Here is a 14849-nt window from a genome sequence, read left to right as displayed (position 1 = left end):
AAGATACCCTCATTTCTTATTCCTTAGTCACTGACACAATGCTTTGTTCAGCTGGTTAACCCTAATTAGGACATCTCAATGAGTTTATAAGAAATAAACATTTAAAAGTCTTTATTTTTCCAAAAATAGATGCTGTAATAGTGTAATGACATGACATAAGCAATCATGATGCACACATTTACAGATAAAAAATGCATCATGCAAGATGCTCACAATATAAAATACATTTCATACAAGACAATCACTTATACACACGTAACCTGTATTTTCAAGTAAGTCAAGCACTTCCTTCTACTGGCCATCATTGCAAATCTTATTGCCCAGATATTTCCTCTTCCTTAAGTTCCTGAAATGACACACATACCATGAGAAGAACCTGCAAAGTAGCAGTTTATGTCGGACAGTAAGAGATATAAGATGTATATATAAGATTCTTTAGATTTACCTTAATTCTCTCACGGGCCTCAAAGGTCTCCTCTGGGGAGACAGGATCTTTGTCAAGTCGCTCCAGCTGTGGCAGGACAATTAGTACACTCAGCCGGTAGTCCACCATTTCCACCAGAGGATTGTCAGAAAGGACCAACGCTTGCAGAGTTTTTGACACAAGCATGAGGCACTGTAGGGCTTTCTCATCTAAGATTACATTGCCTCTGAGGAGGAGAGACAGAATTGTATGGGATATATCATTTTAATTGGTGTTTTACTGAATTTACGATGGGTTCTGATCTGTCCTGGCGTTATTTAACTGTGTACCTGACGTTGAGGTATTTGAGACACTTCATGTTGGGGCTGAGGCCGTCCAAAGTTTCTAGTTGGTTGTCTCGAAGGTGAAGGATGGTGAGGCGCTCTAACCTGTCTAAACCCTCCAGACGCTTGATAGCATTTTGGGCCTGAACAGAGAGCAAGTGTGGTTACAGGTATTCTGCTCTCTGGATCATTATTGAGGCCTGTGTTAATCTTTTTAAGTGTGTTAAAGCTATTTACACAATAATAGTGCTTTTATTACCAGATATAATTGCCGGAGGTTGGGAAGGTTGATGCCATCAGTGGTATCCAACTGGTTTCCCCTCAGCTCTAGAGTTACCAGGTTGGCAAAACAGCCACCCTGAAGGCCATTCAATTTTTGAATACCGTTACCTGCCAGAGATGTTGCAAAATGTCATGTCAAGGACTTAACAAAAATATATATCTTGCTGATGGATAAGAGCCTGGATTATGTTAATACATCCTATGTTATCCATGTGGCACCATAGAAATATTACAACAAGCCAACCTGAAAGATTGAGGCTCTCCAAGGCAGGCCCGACCAGGCCGTCCAGGTCTGTCAGCCGGTTCACCGCCATACTCAGCCACTGCAGGTAAGTCAGGTGGGCAAAAGGCTGCCCTTTGAAGCATGCCACAGCATTATTGTCAACCTACAGAAGAAGAGTTGCATTCACAATCAGTTAGAGTGAATGGCACTGACAGCCCCAGAGACAACCTTTTCTAAATGAATAAAGAATGGTCCTTGCCTTTAGCCAGAGCAGCTGGGTCAGAGATGTCAGAGGAGAAAGATCAATGAGGTGGTTGTTGGATACATCCAGAAAACGTATGTGAACATAATTGCTGATTGCAGCAATGTCATTCAGTCCTCTGAGGAGTTCAGTGATGACAAATGGAAAAAGAGTATGAAATCAAAGAGATTGGACCTTAACATGAATTTATAGTTACAGAGTAGGCAAATGCAACTGATTTAGCATTGCATGTATTTTTTTCCAGCTTACTTGTCTTTCAGTTCCAATTTAACAAATGCATGTCCGAGTCCATTTCCTGTTCGGCACAGCAATGAAAGCCCCTGGCTTATGGTTTCTTGGGTCAAAACGCAAACCTGTTCCTGTGAGGAAAGACACAGACTGCATAAAAGAGGACATCACAGGCTTAAAACTATCCAAATTGTTGGTGGTGGAAACTCAGATAAATGTTTGTGGGTGGGGGGCACAGCCCAGACAAAAGCCCCTCTACACTACAAACTTTTTAATAAATTGAGCATCCCGTCTAGAAATTCCTATAAATAACTTACAAATAATGCAGCCATGCTTTATAACTAATGCTTGACTCATTTATTTAATGCAGGCTGTATCATGAATCTGATGCTTACCATGAACAAATGATAGATTCAATATGCCTGTGTGATTAGTTCACACTAACTAGATTATCAATTAGGAATGTTTATTCACCATTGCTTCACACAATTGATATGCTACCATATTAGCTGGATTCCAGTCACATTAAAGTTCAGACCCATGCGTTTGCTCAGCCTCTCTGAAAGCAGGGCAGTAACTATTATTATTATAGAAACATGAAGGTTGTCACAATGTCATCAGATGCCACTTTTACAACCGAAGGGTTAAGTAAGAGTGTTTCTAATAATTATTGTATTTGCTTGTTGTTGAAAGAAGTAGAGTGTTGCATGGCAGAGAATCAGGCACTAAAACTAAACTCATCTAGCAGGTGCCAATTTACAAATTGCAGGTGAATGGAGTGGAATAGAATAGGTACTATTCTGCTCTCCAAGTGGCTGAACAAATGCACAGGTCTGAAATTATCTTTAATGTAACTGGAATGCAGCTAATTTGAATTAACATTCCCTAACTGATGAAGTGTGAACTAATCACAATCATAGTGCCTTAATCATTTGCTCATGGTGAGCAACAGGATTTTCTGAATTATGAATATATAATTAATATTTTATTGGTGGGGTGGGGAGCTCAAGTCTTGACCCTTTGTTTGAGGTAGCTAAGTAATGGGATGAGACTTGAGATTTTAAAGTCAAAAGTTCAACTTTGATTACTCCACCTGCTTAAACCAGAACCGTGGTGCACTGTTCTTGTACACATTTGTGATTAAATATACTATAATGAAACTTATTTCCACCTTAACTGCTTTAATGGGACAAATACAGTTAATGTTGTCTACATTCCTCAGATATTATCCATCGGGTAACTGGGTGATTCTCATGAACATGGTACAGCTCATAGCAAAAATCCAAGAGCATTGAATACAGATTTTCTTTAACCCATTATAACATATACAATCTAAAGTCAGTTTAATATGAATTTATAATCAATTTTTTAAAAGTTAAGGTATTTTCTGACATTTTTAGAGACACTGAGCAAAATTCATTACCATAACACATTGTTAAAAACAAAACAAAACGAAAGGGTTTTTTTTTTTTTTCTTGGTCAAGGGTAGTTGGTACCATGACATTTTTATCTGGACGCATTACGGTAATGCATTTGAGAATCAAAAATATGTTTAAAAATATAGAAAATATTCTTTTAACACAAAACAATGAATTGTGCCTCATTATGGCTATATTGTTCATTCAAATACAAGTGAAATATATTTAGTTTAATAAAGTATGTCCTTATAATCTTCACAGACAGAACTTAGAATGGCTTCATGAGAATCACCCAACTATACCTTCTCGCCCCTTCCTGCTCCTCCTCCTTGAAGCGTTTCTTCATCTCCCTCTACATCCGACAACACTGCATCTTCGTCCATCTCAGACATCCTGATTAATTTCGCTGGTTTTCACTAAAATTAGCGGGTCACTGTTGGTAGCTTTCAAAGCTGTTAACAAGTCCACCTGCACTTGGTCGAAGAATTGACTTGGGTGGCTAAGCTAACCGCTAGCTGACGTCATGGGACAGTTGCAAGTCCTGCAACGTTACGGTAGCTAACTAACCTGTTGAACGGAATTCAGCTTTGTAACTGAAAATAAATATAATAATCGACGTCAACTTGCAGAGAAACACTAAGTTTAAGAAGTATTAAATAAAGGTTGGTGTCAACTTTGATCAACCTAACTGCAGTTTGTCTGGCCAAGCACAACTGCGTTTGTTGTTGCCATGGTAACTACAGCCACAACATGAGCGAAGGTGTGTTAACCCTTTATCGGGAGAAGAACCGTATTTTGGTAACTTCAGTGGGTATCAAAATAGGGTCCCCATGTCTCTCTGTGAGGTCGTAGACCCACATGGATTTCTTCCAGCTAATCAGCACAGATCAGGCCAAGTCACAGACGGTGACACCATGGCATCTGACCTATCAGTATGATAATATATTAACTTTATTGACCTTGAGCTCCAATGTAAAAATGAAAAATTCAGAAAAAAAAATCTGCAAGAAACAGTCGTGTTATTCTTCAATGACTTGTACGAGGGGAACTTGACTATGACGGCATATTAGGGCCAAGTATGAATAAAAATAAAAAATAGAAACCCGGGGGGAAGGTAATATTTCGAGAAAAAAAATAGCAAATTTACTAGATTAATTTGGCAAATCTACAAGAAAAAAAGTTGCAGATTTAAGAGATTTTAAGTGGCAAATCTGCGCAAAAAAGAGATTTTCGAGAAAAAAGTGGGGAAAAGAGCAACTTTTTTCTCGCAGATTCACCACTTTAAATCTCATAAATCTGCGCATTTTTTTTCTCGTAGATTTGCCACTTTAATCTCGTAAAGTTTTTTCTCAAAATATTACCCCCCTCCCCCGGGTCCGTATGTTTATGACACATTCTACAGTCCACATTCTGGCAGTATGTAATATCCTCCAAAATTCTTTAGGTTTGAAATTTTGAATTTGCAAGTACTTCAATGAGTGCCCTATTAAGGGTTAAATACTCATTTGATAGGGGAAAAAAACAAATGTCATGGCCAGACAAATGAGCTGTGCAACATCCATCATGTAAATGTTGCATTAGAGACCTCATAAGTGTTACACTATATTCCTCTTTTTTTTCTAAACCACCGATTTCCAAAACAGCGCTTTGGAAATTTCAAGTTAAAATGTAGAAATGTTAGCTACAGTTTACTGGCTTGCCCATATAAGACATCAATCGTTGATCATGATGAAAACGTGTTATTCTGAATTAATTTACATGAGCTTGATGAAACACAGTCACATTATTGAAGTCATACAGTCATAAAAAATAACTTTCTCATGAGATAAGGATGTATTACATTGTGAATTCATATCTGCAACATGACAAACTGAGACACTAGTTTCAGTGTGACCCTGTCCAGTTCATGAGGCCACAGTCTCTAAAATGTACACACAGTTCATGCCCAGATCAGTCATTCACTGAATGACAAGGCATATAGCATTAAATAAAAAAAAATCTATGGTGCATAGACAGTAATATTAGAAAATCCCATTTGCTGGCATAAAGATCGAAACTGATCTTTCGTTTTCCAACAGCAAATGTTTCCCAACCACATAAAGCTTGTTTATCACACACAAGCTCTGAAGCAAGTGAGAACTAAAACTGCATCATTCAATAAGAAAGCAAAAAAGTGCATTCTGTGCAATATCCTGACACCCACTGCTACAGGATCAGTTCATGAGTGCATTACCACTGTTGAGGTAATTGTAATGTCAAACCAAAATTAAGAGGTTTATCTATAGATATCTATATGATGTTAATGGTGAAGTGTTGCATGCTAGGCGTTGTCATTGTCCTGTCGGGGCCAGGAAGTTCAGATTTCAGGGTGAGGGCTCACTCCACTTGCATATTGCGCAACAGAAGCCCTTTTTTCACTCCTCCCTGCAGCATCCTGGCACCGAGACTCGTGCCTGTGATTCCATCACTTAAAAGAGAAAGAGAATAAAATAACATTGAATACTGACATTATCAAGTATTTTGTAATTTACAATTTCAACACCATAACACCAACTGTAAACCTCAAAGAACTATTAGAGTTTAACATGGAGAGATACTGCACTGCTGCTTACATGGGGCTAAACTTCCTCCTTTTAGGATCAGGAGGTTCAGGTCCATCCGCATGCCGCTGCTAGCACAATAAAAGAGGACAATTAAGTAAATACTAACTGCACTCAATCAGCAACATGCATTATCTTTATACAATGTTGTCCAACTTCTCGAGTCAGACCCTGAGGTAACTAACCTCTTTGCATGCAGATTCTTGCTGGATTCTTCTCTGCTCCAGGTTTTGCTGAGGGCAGACAGAAAAACAGATATACTTTTAGACATGTTAACAAGGGGAATATCTTTAGACTGCACCCATGTAATTTCAAAACACACATAACATAAATAGTAGAGATTGTATGAGATAACAACTTAACAAAATACACTGACAACCGGAATATCTGTTCACTCCTGGCTGCAAAGCAAATCTAATTCACCATCATGCTGTCCAAATGATGTGAAACTAGATTCAAACTGTATTTGTAACCACCTTATGCAGCTCAGAGAGCTGCTGGTGCCTGATGAGGGCTTCCTTGCTAGGAAACTGCCTCCTACACAGCAGACAGGCCAGTTTAACCCAGTCCGTCATCCTCCCTTCTTTCTCATCTTTGTCGCCTCCTTCTTCTTCGCTGTCTGTTTCTCCGCTGTAGGCTGGAACCAGACCCTGCGGGGGAGGAGGGGAACGCTATAGGAATAGGACGGAAGATCAATGAATGAGCGAAAAATAAATACAGAAATAATGTCAGTGTGCTTAAAATGTTTTGTAGATATGCAACACCATGACCATGTCCTTACTTCTGAACTTTGTCGGATCTGGTCCAAAAAAATCTGAGGCCGTTCAGACAGGGCACCCTGCAGGACAATACAGCAAAGTTAGAAGGATTACCATGTGCATTATTACAACATTATCTTGTACAGTCTTATTACTTGCACTCTGTTTGATTGGCATTATCCACTAACACTCTGATATCCTGCTAACCCAAAGGTACTCAAGTGTTTAGAGCTAAGCATGTGTGTGTTTGTGTATGGATTATGCACCTTTTTCTCCAGAACTGCATAGCCTGCATCAGCACTAGCAGACTCTCTGCGGTCATCTAGACGACTGTGGCCAGGTGCCCGAGTGTAACCAGGTGGTAGGGCTGTGGAGCCAACAGCAGGAGAGGAGGAGACAGAACGCATGTTCTCCTTGTGTCTGTTAAGACTCTTGGCCCAGCGCTCCATATCTTTGGCAATCTATAAATATAAAAGCCAAAGAGGTGGAAGTTAGCCAGTTAAACAGACCAAACAGGGGAAGATTTACAATTTGACAAGTCATCTACAGCAGGGGTAGCCAAAAACAATACCTGAATAACATAATGCAATCCTCTTCTGTAGCCCTTCAATAAATACTACCTAGTTGAAGTCTATTTTAGCTAAACACTTTAACTATGAAACTTGAAATGAACTGTGTTATACCGTAAAGTGTTTTTTTGTCCACTATCAGTTGTGTTAAACCACACTTACTGAAATTTAACACCTGCTTATGTTATTTTGTCTACCCGTTTACAATGTTGTACAATATCTAATAAAAAACAGAAAACAGCAAAGCAACGAAAAAAGAAAAAGTACCTGTTGCGCAGTTTTATTCTTGGGTTTGTCTTTTTTCTCCTTGCCGCCAGGGGTAGGAAATGGTGAGTCTGAAGGGAGAGCACCCTCAGAGTTTGACTGGTCAGCAGCAGCGGGAATGTAGGTGTGCTTCTCTCCATCCCAGTACATGTACTGCTGAGTGTGAGGGTTATAGTAGTACTGCAAAGAGGAAGGGCACACAAAAACAGACTGAAATGGTAAGGAAGAAGACACATTCAGAAAGGCCTTTCAAAGAGTACTGGCTTGACATTTAGACTGCAGTACATTAGCCACTCTTTACCTGGGAGTTAGGGTCATAGTAGAGGCCTGTGAGTGGGTCGTAATAGTAGCCAGAGCTTTCATCATACTGGTATGTGGACACGTCTGGCACAGCTACATTCAAAGACACAGGACATTCATCTCAGGGTCATCAAATAAGGGTATCAAATAAACAACAACCTTAATTTGATTTTAAACTTTAACTTGACTTTTAATCAGCAGCATCAGTATTAATACACTTCCAGATAAACACTGAATTAACACTTAGCATTGTTTCTTCTAAAGCTGTGTTGTAAAGCTTAGTTCTAAGCCAGTAGTCAACACTGGACGCACAAAGACTTACGGTATTGCTGGAGCTCGTGTTCAGTGCCTGGGGTAGCAGGTTGGCTTGGAGCAGCTGGTTGTGGTTTTCCCACTATCTCCACCTGTTGAGACAGAGCTGAATTGTGTTGGCATGCAATAATGCAATAATACAAGAGGCAAAATTAAATGCAAATTATTATTTTACCTGTGTGGCAGATGTGGTGGTAGCTGTGGAGATGAGAGCTGTCTGTGTATGAATAAGAGGCTGCTGCACCACTGCTGATCCAGATGTCACTGCCTCAGCTGCACATGGGCAAGCAAACATGAGCAGGTGGCTTAATGTTCAATTCAAATGTTTACAGCCATATAAATCATACGGGTGATATGCTCTGTGTATTTAGAATATGTGATACCAACCTGGGGCTGCTATTCCTGTGTATGCACCCATCAGGGCTGTTCCTGCGCCAGGTAAAGCAGCAGCCCTGACATCTGCCAGGGTCTTGAAAGTTGTGCCGTCTAGCCCGGAGTATTCGTTTCCTTCCTGATTGTATGTGACTGCTGCCCCCTGCTGATACACTGCTGTATCTATACTCTGGCCTCCAACTGATCCATTCGGAGCAGTCTGAGAATGAAAATTATTTTCATTTTAAACAAAAGGGAAAAGACACAAGAATACAATCACAAATATACAATTTGCCATTAAAGATGTATTATACCCTCCTATTTTCTTTGCTGTAAGGATAAATCATTCAGGTTACCTGTGTGACAGCCCACTGTGCCGCAGCTATAGCTGTGCTTGCCACTGTAGCAGCGCTTACTCTGCTGCCATCTGTCAGGAACACATCACTGGCATAGAAAAGAGGCACAGAGGGTTTCAGTGGATGTCTGGTGACTACCATTTAAACATTTTCTTGTGGTGCAAAAACACAACAATCAGTCCATTCTAGGATACCAATTTGCTTAAGGTAATTTTTACAAAGTTATTTCTAGTCCACCAATTTGATTTGTAATGTGACGTGGTTACAATTTTTTTTTTACCTCACATTATTATTGTGTAATCTAAATAATGCACAGTGCTCTTGTAGTTTTCTTTGCCACAAAGCTGGGGTGTGTGTGTGTTTACCGTTTGGAGCCTTTGGCAAACTCGACCACAATTGCTTTTCCATCAATAGAAAGAGCCGGCTGGAGAGCCTGCAAGATCTGGAGCAGTTGAGAAGCCTCCTGTTGATAAAACAACACTGTGAGTTAGTGTGGGTGCATTTGTATGTAACTAACCATGTGTGTGTGTATGTTTAGGATAAGGCTTGTTTCAAAATAATCACTACAGAAAAATGACAAAATATCTTTTATGGTTTAATCTAATCTGATTACAATTTTAGTTAAATATACGTAAATGACAATTCTTCTGTCTTGAAATTATGCCTGTGTGTGTCTGACTTGTCATGTTTCTCACCACTATGGTAGACAGTTGCAGAAAGGCAAAGCCCCTGTTAAGGTGTGTGTGCTTGTCCTTGATTAGACGAACATTGGAAGGAGAGAGAGTGGCAAATGGAGCCAAAGCAGATAAGATCGTTTCCACTGAAGTATGCGGACCAAGGTTTCTTAGTATCAGAGCTGGTGTTGAAGAGGATGAGAGAAGATTAACATAAATAACCTTCTTGGTTTGCAAGTTGTAGCTCGGTAGAGAACTTTTTTTTTAAAACATAATAAAACATGCAAGTATTTGCCATAATACAAATTTCACAATATTTTCTAGATGTACACATAAATCCGTCCGTCAATAAACAATGATTGCCATGGTGGGATATGTCAAGAGATGGACTTACTGTCATTGGCAACATCTGCCTGCTGTGTAGCCTGTCCAGGGGTAACAGTGGGACCTGAAGAGTGGTAGGGTACTGGCAAGGGCAATAAGCCTTGGGTTCCTTCCTTCTGAAGACCAACAGGCAAATCCCTCTGCAACTGAGGCAGCTTCAGCTCAGCCTCTGGAGATAGACAACATGCCACTTGTGTATTAATATAAGGTGTTAGAGAGCTTGTTATTGTAAAAGGGAGAATAGTGGAGATATTTATAGCAGCTGAGATACACTTTACCTGATTTAGGCACACTGCATTTGAAGCACTTTTCTCTCCTTTTAAAGTTTTGCACCCCACACTGTTGAAATGTTAAATGACATAGTGTTAAAAGGCTTAAAAAATAACTACAGTGACTGATATACATTAATACAATTGGCAAAGTAAATTTAGATTTCCATAAATGCATGCCACACAATTCAAAAGACACACAACCTTGTTGCAGAGCCAGTCCTCGTTGGCACGTGGTTTTGGGTCGCTGTAGTGCATTGACACTCTTTGTCCCAGAATCAGCAACACTCCCTGAAAGAAAAAGAAAGAGAGGGAGGGGGAACAAAGAATGATTATCAGTGATAATTAGGCCAAACATGCCAGAGAAAGGCCTCATCTCACAAGAGATGAGAGTGAATGAAAGGGACGAGAGGGAGAGGAGGACAGAGATAGAAAGAGAGTAGAACTGAGGCTGAAAGAAAGAGGACACCAGAGAATTGCAACCTTCAGCTTTAGGAAATTGGGACGGACTGAGATGGTGTATGTGTAGTGTGTGGGTGTCCATTTTTTAAGGACACAATGTGTTTTGTTCAATTGTGTCATCCCTCCCCCCTTAAGGGGAAACCTTTTCGCAGTTTTCCACACATCCCATCCCACTGTCATCGCCTTCATCCCCCAAAATAGACAATAGCTCCATCCTAAAGATGTAGTAATGGTTGATGACCCCAATATGAAAGGTTAACAAAAAAAAACCAAGAGAATGAAGAACTATTCTGGTTCTGATTCAACATACAAAAGACCATGTGAGAAATTATATTCACACTGTCACACTGTCTCAGAGGTGGTACTGGAGAGAGAGTGAGATCATGTCACTGAAGAAAGAGGAGCCCTCTATAATAGAGGAGCTTGTACTGGGCAAATGATGAGCAAATGAGTTTGGGAGAGTCCCATTATGAAAGATAAGCAGTTTGGCCCCAGACAGATGTCAGCATGATGTAACATAAATTTGCCTGTTTAAAGAATTCTGCATAAGTAGAAAGAAAAAGATGAACTTCCTCAAAGTACTGAGGCCTACCTACCTCGAGGACAAAAATATTTCTAGACTCTGTGTGTATATACCATACTGGAATGCATCATGTGCACATGACAGGGTGACTGAACATTTTGTCCTGATGTTAACCGATATGTCCGATAGGATGCATGTATATATGTGTATGTGTGTCTGTGTAGGGGAGAGTGACCTGGTTGGTCTCCATCCAGCGGGTGGCCTCCTGTATGACATTAAACTCGACGAAGGCGAATCCTCGGCTCTGACCTGGACACCGCCCAGCGCCATGGTAACCGAACAACAACAACAACAACATAACAACAACGCAGTGAGGGGTTAGTGCTTCATGTCCAGAGGAGAGAGAGAGACCCTGTATCAGCACTAATAAAATAAATCATTGCTTCCTCTCTCCCTTGGAAATAACACACCTGACGGCCTGTTTGAGAGCCGCTGTCAAAGTCTCTGCAAGGGTGGGAGGACGCAATGTCAAGTATCTCAACAGGGTCAGGGAAAGAGGGAGAGAGAGGGGAGACTCCTAACCACTCATCAGTTTGAGTCTGAGCTTTTTGGCTTTGAATGGTGAAGCACCCAGGCACCAACAAACAGACACGCAAGCACACACACACGCACAGACACGCATCTCTCTGCTAGTCTGAGAGTCAGAGGGCAGTTTGAACTATTTAGCAGCACTGTGGTGGTGAAATGCTCCATAATCTGTCCTTGCATTACTATAACTTATTAACACATCATACAACTTTAGATTTATATATTTTTAAACAACACTGTATATGGTACAATACAAGCAGAAAAGATAATCATTTAAACATTTCAAACAGAGTGACTTATACTAAAAACAGAGAAACAGTGATGCGGGGGGTAAGAAAGACAGAGCAGTGCAGGGGACTGTAAGTGTGCCTGAGGCAGATAGGCACACCTTACAGACAACCAGTGCGTTAGCAAAGGGGGAGGCCAGTGAGACAATGACCTTAATGGAAAACCTTTAGAAAAAGACAAGCTTTTCTGAGTGGTATGGATGAAGCTCACGTAGCTGAGAGGTAGCTGCAACACATAAATCCCCACACTCACACACTCAAAAATAACTACTATGACAATCACCATCAAATGCATTCTGCTTCCGCTGCTCATTTCTCAGTTGACACTGTTAGGAGCATTGTTCATCCACACAGCTCATTTCAAGATGGATGAGGCAGAATCATGGAAGGGTAAAGACAATAAGAAGGCAAAGGTGAAAAGGGAAAAAATTAACACCATGAAGTGAAAATCTATACCCTACAGCATGCATGCCTGTCTTAAAGGCAAAATGGATAGTGCTCTCCTTTGTGGCATGCATGGATGTGTGGTTTCCCTGTTTGCATTAGCCAGAATACAGAAAAAAGAAAAATCAAAGAATGAATCGCAGCAAAAGCCTGTATACAAATATAAATTTGCATTCTTTGCATCAGCTATCCTACTGCCAGAGCATGAAGAAGGACAGTAATGTAAGAGAGAGGGAAAAAGAAAGGGTTGGCGCTTATTATTAACAAAGAGAAGACTGAGCAGAGGAGGGAAAGTCACCTGAGAGAGCAATGAAGTGAAAGAGCTGGTAATAGATGAGTGTGACACAAAAGGAGAATAAAAAACAAATAAAAATCGAGGCTATAGACAAGTTCTCACCTGAGGATTTGTTCCTCATGAGGCGAACCTCTCTTGGCTGGATCCCTTGCTCCTGAAGTTGTGCCCGGATCTATAAACACAGAGACATTATTTGGCCTTTTCAGCTAACTGACAACAAGAATCATGAAATCATCGGAAAACTGTAGAGAAGAACAAAACAACAAACATACCCAGGAGACATTCACTTACCTCATTGGCGGTTGCATTGGGTGGCAGCATGCGAAGCATTATGATGTTGCTTGGCCTCTGGTTGTGGTCCAGATCTGCACGGTAGTCTTGGTCCCTCTGATCCAACTCCTCAAGGGACAGGTCTGGACCAGCACTCCCACAACCATGCTCCTCTGCCCCCACTGGAAAACCCTGCATAGAACCGTTACTAATTAGCAACTGATGTCAACAACAAAATATAAGTGTAGCAGCTTTATGATGAGGATAGATTTGTTGTGGCTTACCCTCCTCTTCACCGCCGCACGAGAAAACCTGTCCTCCTCTCTGTGTCTTGCGTTATTGTATTCCATCTGTCCTGAATGCGCACCACCACGACCCCAATTGCCGTCCCTTCCCCCTGAACTGTTCTCAAGAAAGCCTCTTCCACCTTTCCCCCGACCTCTTTCCTGCAGGCCAGTCAATAACGGCTCTCGCCTGGATCCCTCCTCTTCTCTCTGGAGCCTGGGAAGGGCTTGATCAGGCTGTGGCTGAGCGCATGGGGGCAAAAGGAGTCCTTTCCCCTCACGCCCATCTCCTCTCTGGTGAAACCCCGGGCGGTCTTGGAGACGACCTGGTGAGAAGTCACGGACCCCTAGTGATTGCTCTTCATGGCTGTATGGTCTGTCCCCCTCTGGCCTGACATCATATCCTGCTCCTGCCTCCTCATCCTCTTGGCCATAGGCTCGGTAGTCCATGTCACGAAAGTTGTGATCGTTGTGGGTGTTGCCATAGCGGCCTGTGCGGTCACCTCGCCCACCCCTACTGTGCATGAAAGGCAATGTGAAGGACTTGTTGGGACTACTCTTTTATGTAGAAATGTACAAACAGAGTTTAACTTACCTCCGCTCATAGTCCATGCTGATTCACTGACTCTGGTCTCTGCTTCTTTTCTATTTGGTTACAGCATCAGATACCCTGAAAGTACACCAGCAATTTACACTCATGAATGAGAAGCAATAATCAGGAGTATCACAGTAAACTTTAGTCTAACTGGTGGGACCCTTGGTGAAATAAAATAAAAAACGCCACAAAAGTGCCCCCTTGGATGCCCTAATGATATATAAAACATGATTTAGTGCCCTCTAGAGTGCTCTTCCAATAGAGAAAACATAATGAAATACCCTTCCTGTGGAGAAAACGTGATGAAGTGCCCTTCAGAGTGGCATTTAATTTAAGAAGATACGATGCAGTGCCATGAACTAGCCTACATGCTCAGAAACTTTCTGCGTATTGGTGCCCTTTCCATTTTTTTCTGTGCCTGCCCCTCACACAGGCTGTCCGGAGTCCGTCACTGCTTTTAAAAAACTGTGTCAAAACTTATAAGTGACTACTTTACAGAAGAAAAAAAATCTCCGACTCGATGCATCTTGGGTGCACGATAGTGAAGTGCAAGGTGTGCAGGGAGCAATATTTTATCTGTCACCACGTTAGCTGCATTTGTTAATACTGCAGACTTGTTCAACTTTGATATCATTGGTTTACTCTACAAAGTCCATACACAAATTAAGAGTTATAACCACGAATCACTAAAAACGTGTGTGCGCAATGCACATACCCAACCTTACTACCCAAAAAGGAGTATTCAACAATGACGTGTGCTGGTCACCTCGGTTAGCGTGCAAGCTAACTATTTTAGCGTGAGGTTGGCTTGCTAGTCCAAGCAGGGACGCTGCCACTAAAAAAACGTCTGTCAGGATCTGTAAACACAACAACAACAGCTGTACTTGAAATAGGACAAACACTTACCAGTGCCACATGTAACCAGTAACAGCTCTTTAAATGTCACGTCGAAGAACAGGTGAGAGGGGTGTTTTATTTTTCACAGAACCAAGTGTAAAATGGCCACAGCAAGAAAACATTCAGAGGGGGAGGGTACCCATGCCTGACTCTGACATTTGATTGGTGCTTGGAGAGCGAACAAAC

General features: G+C 41.3%; 2 protein-coding genes across 4 annotated transcripts; both read right to left on the bottom strand.

The window, feature by feature from the left end:
- Positions 1 to 96: 96 nt before the first annotated feature.
- On the bottom strand, positions 97 to 4186 carry lrrc23 (leucine rich repeat containing 23). Of its 2 annotated transcripts, none has more exons than XM_059333257.1 (8): positions 3463 to 4186; positions 1764 to 1873; positions 1512 to 1632; positions 1274 to 1415; positions 1007 to 1137; positions 754 to 890; positions 446 to 650; positions 97 to 346 (listed from the first exon to the last, which is right to left on the bottom strand). In XM_059333257.1, the coding sequence occupies exons 1-8, from the start codon at positions 3550 to 3552 to the stop codon at positions 314 to 316; spliced, it is 969 nt and encodes a 322-aa protein (XP_059189240.1). In that variant the 5' UTR covers positions 3553 to 4186; the 3' UTR covers positions 97 to 313. The 2 variants fall into 2 exon arrangements, with proteins under 2 accessions (XP_059189240.1, XP_059189241.1); XM_059333258.1 differs by having other exon boundaries at positions 1764 to 1867.
- A 697-nt stretch (positions 4187 to 4883) lies between these two features.
- On the bottom strand, positions 4884 to 14839 carry rbm10 (RNA binding motif protein 10). 2 transcript variants are annotated; one of them, XM_059332509.1, is made up of 23 exons: positions 14673 to 14839; positions 13767 to 13841; positions 13172 to 13688; positions 12909 to 13079; positions 12720 to 12789; positions 11239 to 11312; positions 10223 to 10309; positions 10028 to 10088; positions 9760 to 9918; positions 9387 to 9547; positions 9057 to 9154; positions 8692 to 8779; positions 8351 to 8555; positions 8139 to 8236; positions 7974 to 8055; positions 7653 to 7744; positions 7355 to 7531; positions 6785 to 6979; positions 6542 to 6598; positions 6237 to 6431; positions 5946 to 5993; positions 5773 to 5828; positions 4884 to 5627 (listed from the first exon to the last, which is right to left on the bottom strand). In XM_059332509.1, the coding sequence occupies exons 2-23, from the start codon at positions 13781 to 13783 to the stop codon at positions 5537 to 5539; spliced, it is 2799 nt and encodes a 932-aa protein (XP_059188492.1). In that variant the 5' UTR covers positions 13784 to 13841; positions 14673 to 14839; the 3' UTR covers positions 4884 to 5536. The 2 variants fall into 2 exon arrangements, with proteins under 2 accessions (XP_059188492.1, XP_059188494.1); XM_059332511.1 differs by having other exon boundaries at positions 13172 to 13685.
- Between the last annotated feature and the right edge of the window lie 10 nt (positions 14840 to 14849).

Source organism: Centropristis striata, chromosome 5 (assembly GCF_030273125.1).
Source record: "Centropristis striata isolate RG_2023a ecotype Rhode Island chromosome 5, C.striata_1.0, whole genome shotgun sequence".
In the NCBI taxonomy this organism is placed as follows: Eukaryota; Metazoa; Chordata; class Actinopteri; order Perciformes; family Serranidae; genus Centropristis; species Centropristis striata.
The sequence above is the reverse complement of the archived record's forward strand: the minus strand, read 5'-3'. Positions and strand labels throughout refer to the sequence as shown.

Excerpts from the sequence above, each read along its gene's own strand:
- lrrc23 (XM_059333257.1), bottom strand. The coding sequence starts at position 3,552 with ATGTCTGAGATGGACGAAGATGCAGTGTTGTCGGATGTAGAGGGAGAT. Across the intron at positions 1,416-1,511 it reads CCCAGCTGCTCTGGCTAAAG|GTTGACAATAATGCTGTGGC; the intron begins GCAAGGACCATT and ends CTTCTTCTGTAG. Across the intron at positions 347-445 it reads AGGCCCGTGAGAGAATTAAG|GAACTTAAGGAAGAGGAAAT; the intron begins GTAAATCTAAAG and ends GTGTCATTTCAG.
- rbm10 (XM_059332509.1), bottom strand. Across the intron at positions 13,080-13,171 it reads GTGCGGCGGTGAAGAGGAGG|GGTTTTCCAGTGGGGGCAGA; the intron begins GTAAGCCACAAC and ends GGTTCTATGCAG. Across the intron at positions 6,599-6,784 it reads ATGCAGTTCTGGAGAAAAAG|GGTGCCCTGTCTGAACGGCC; the intron begins GTGCATAATCCA and ends ATTGTCCTGCAG.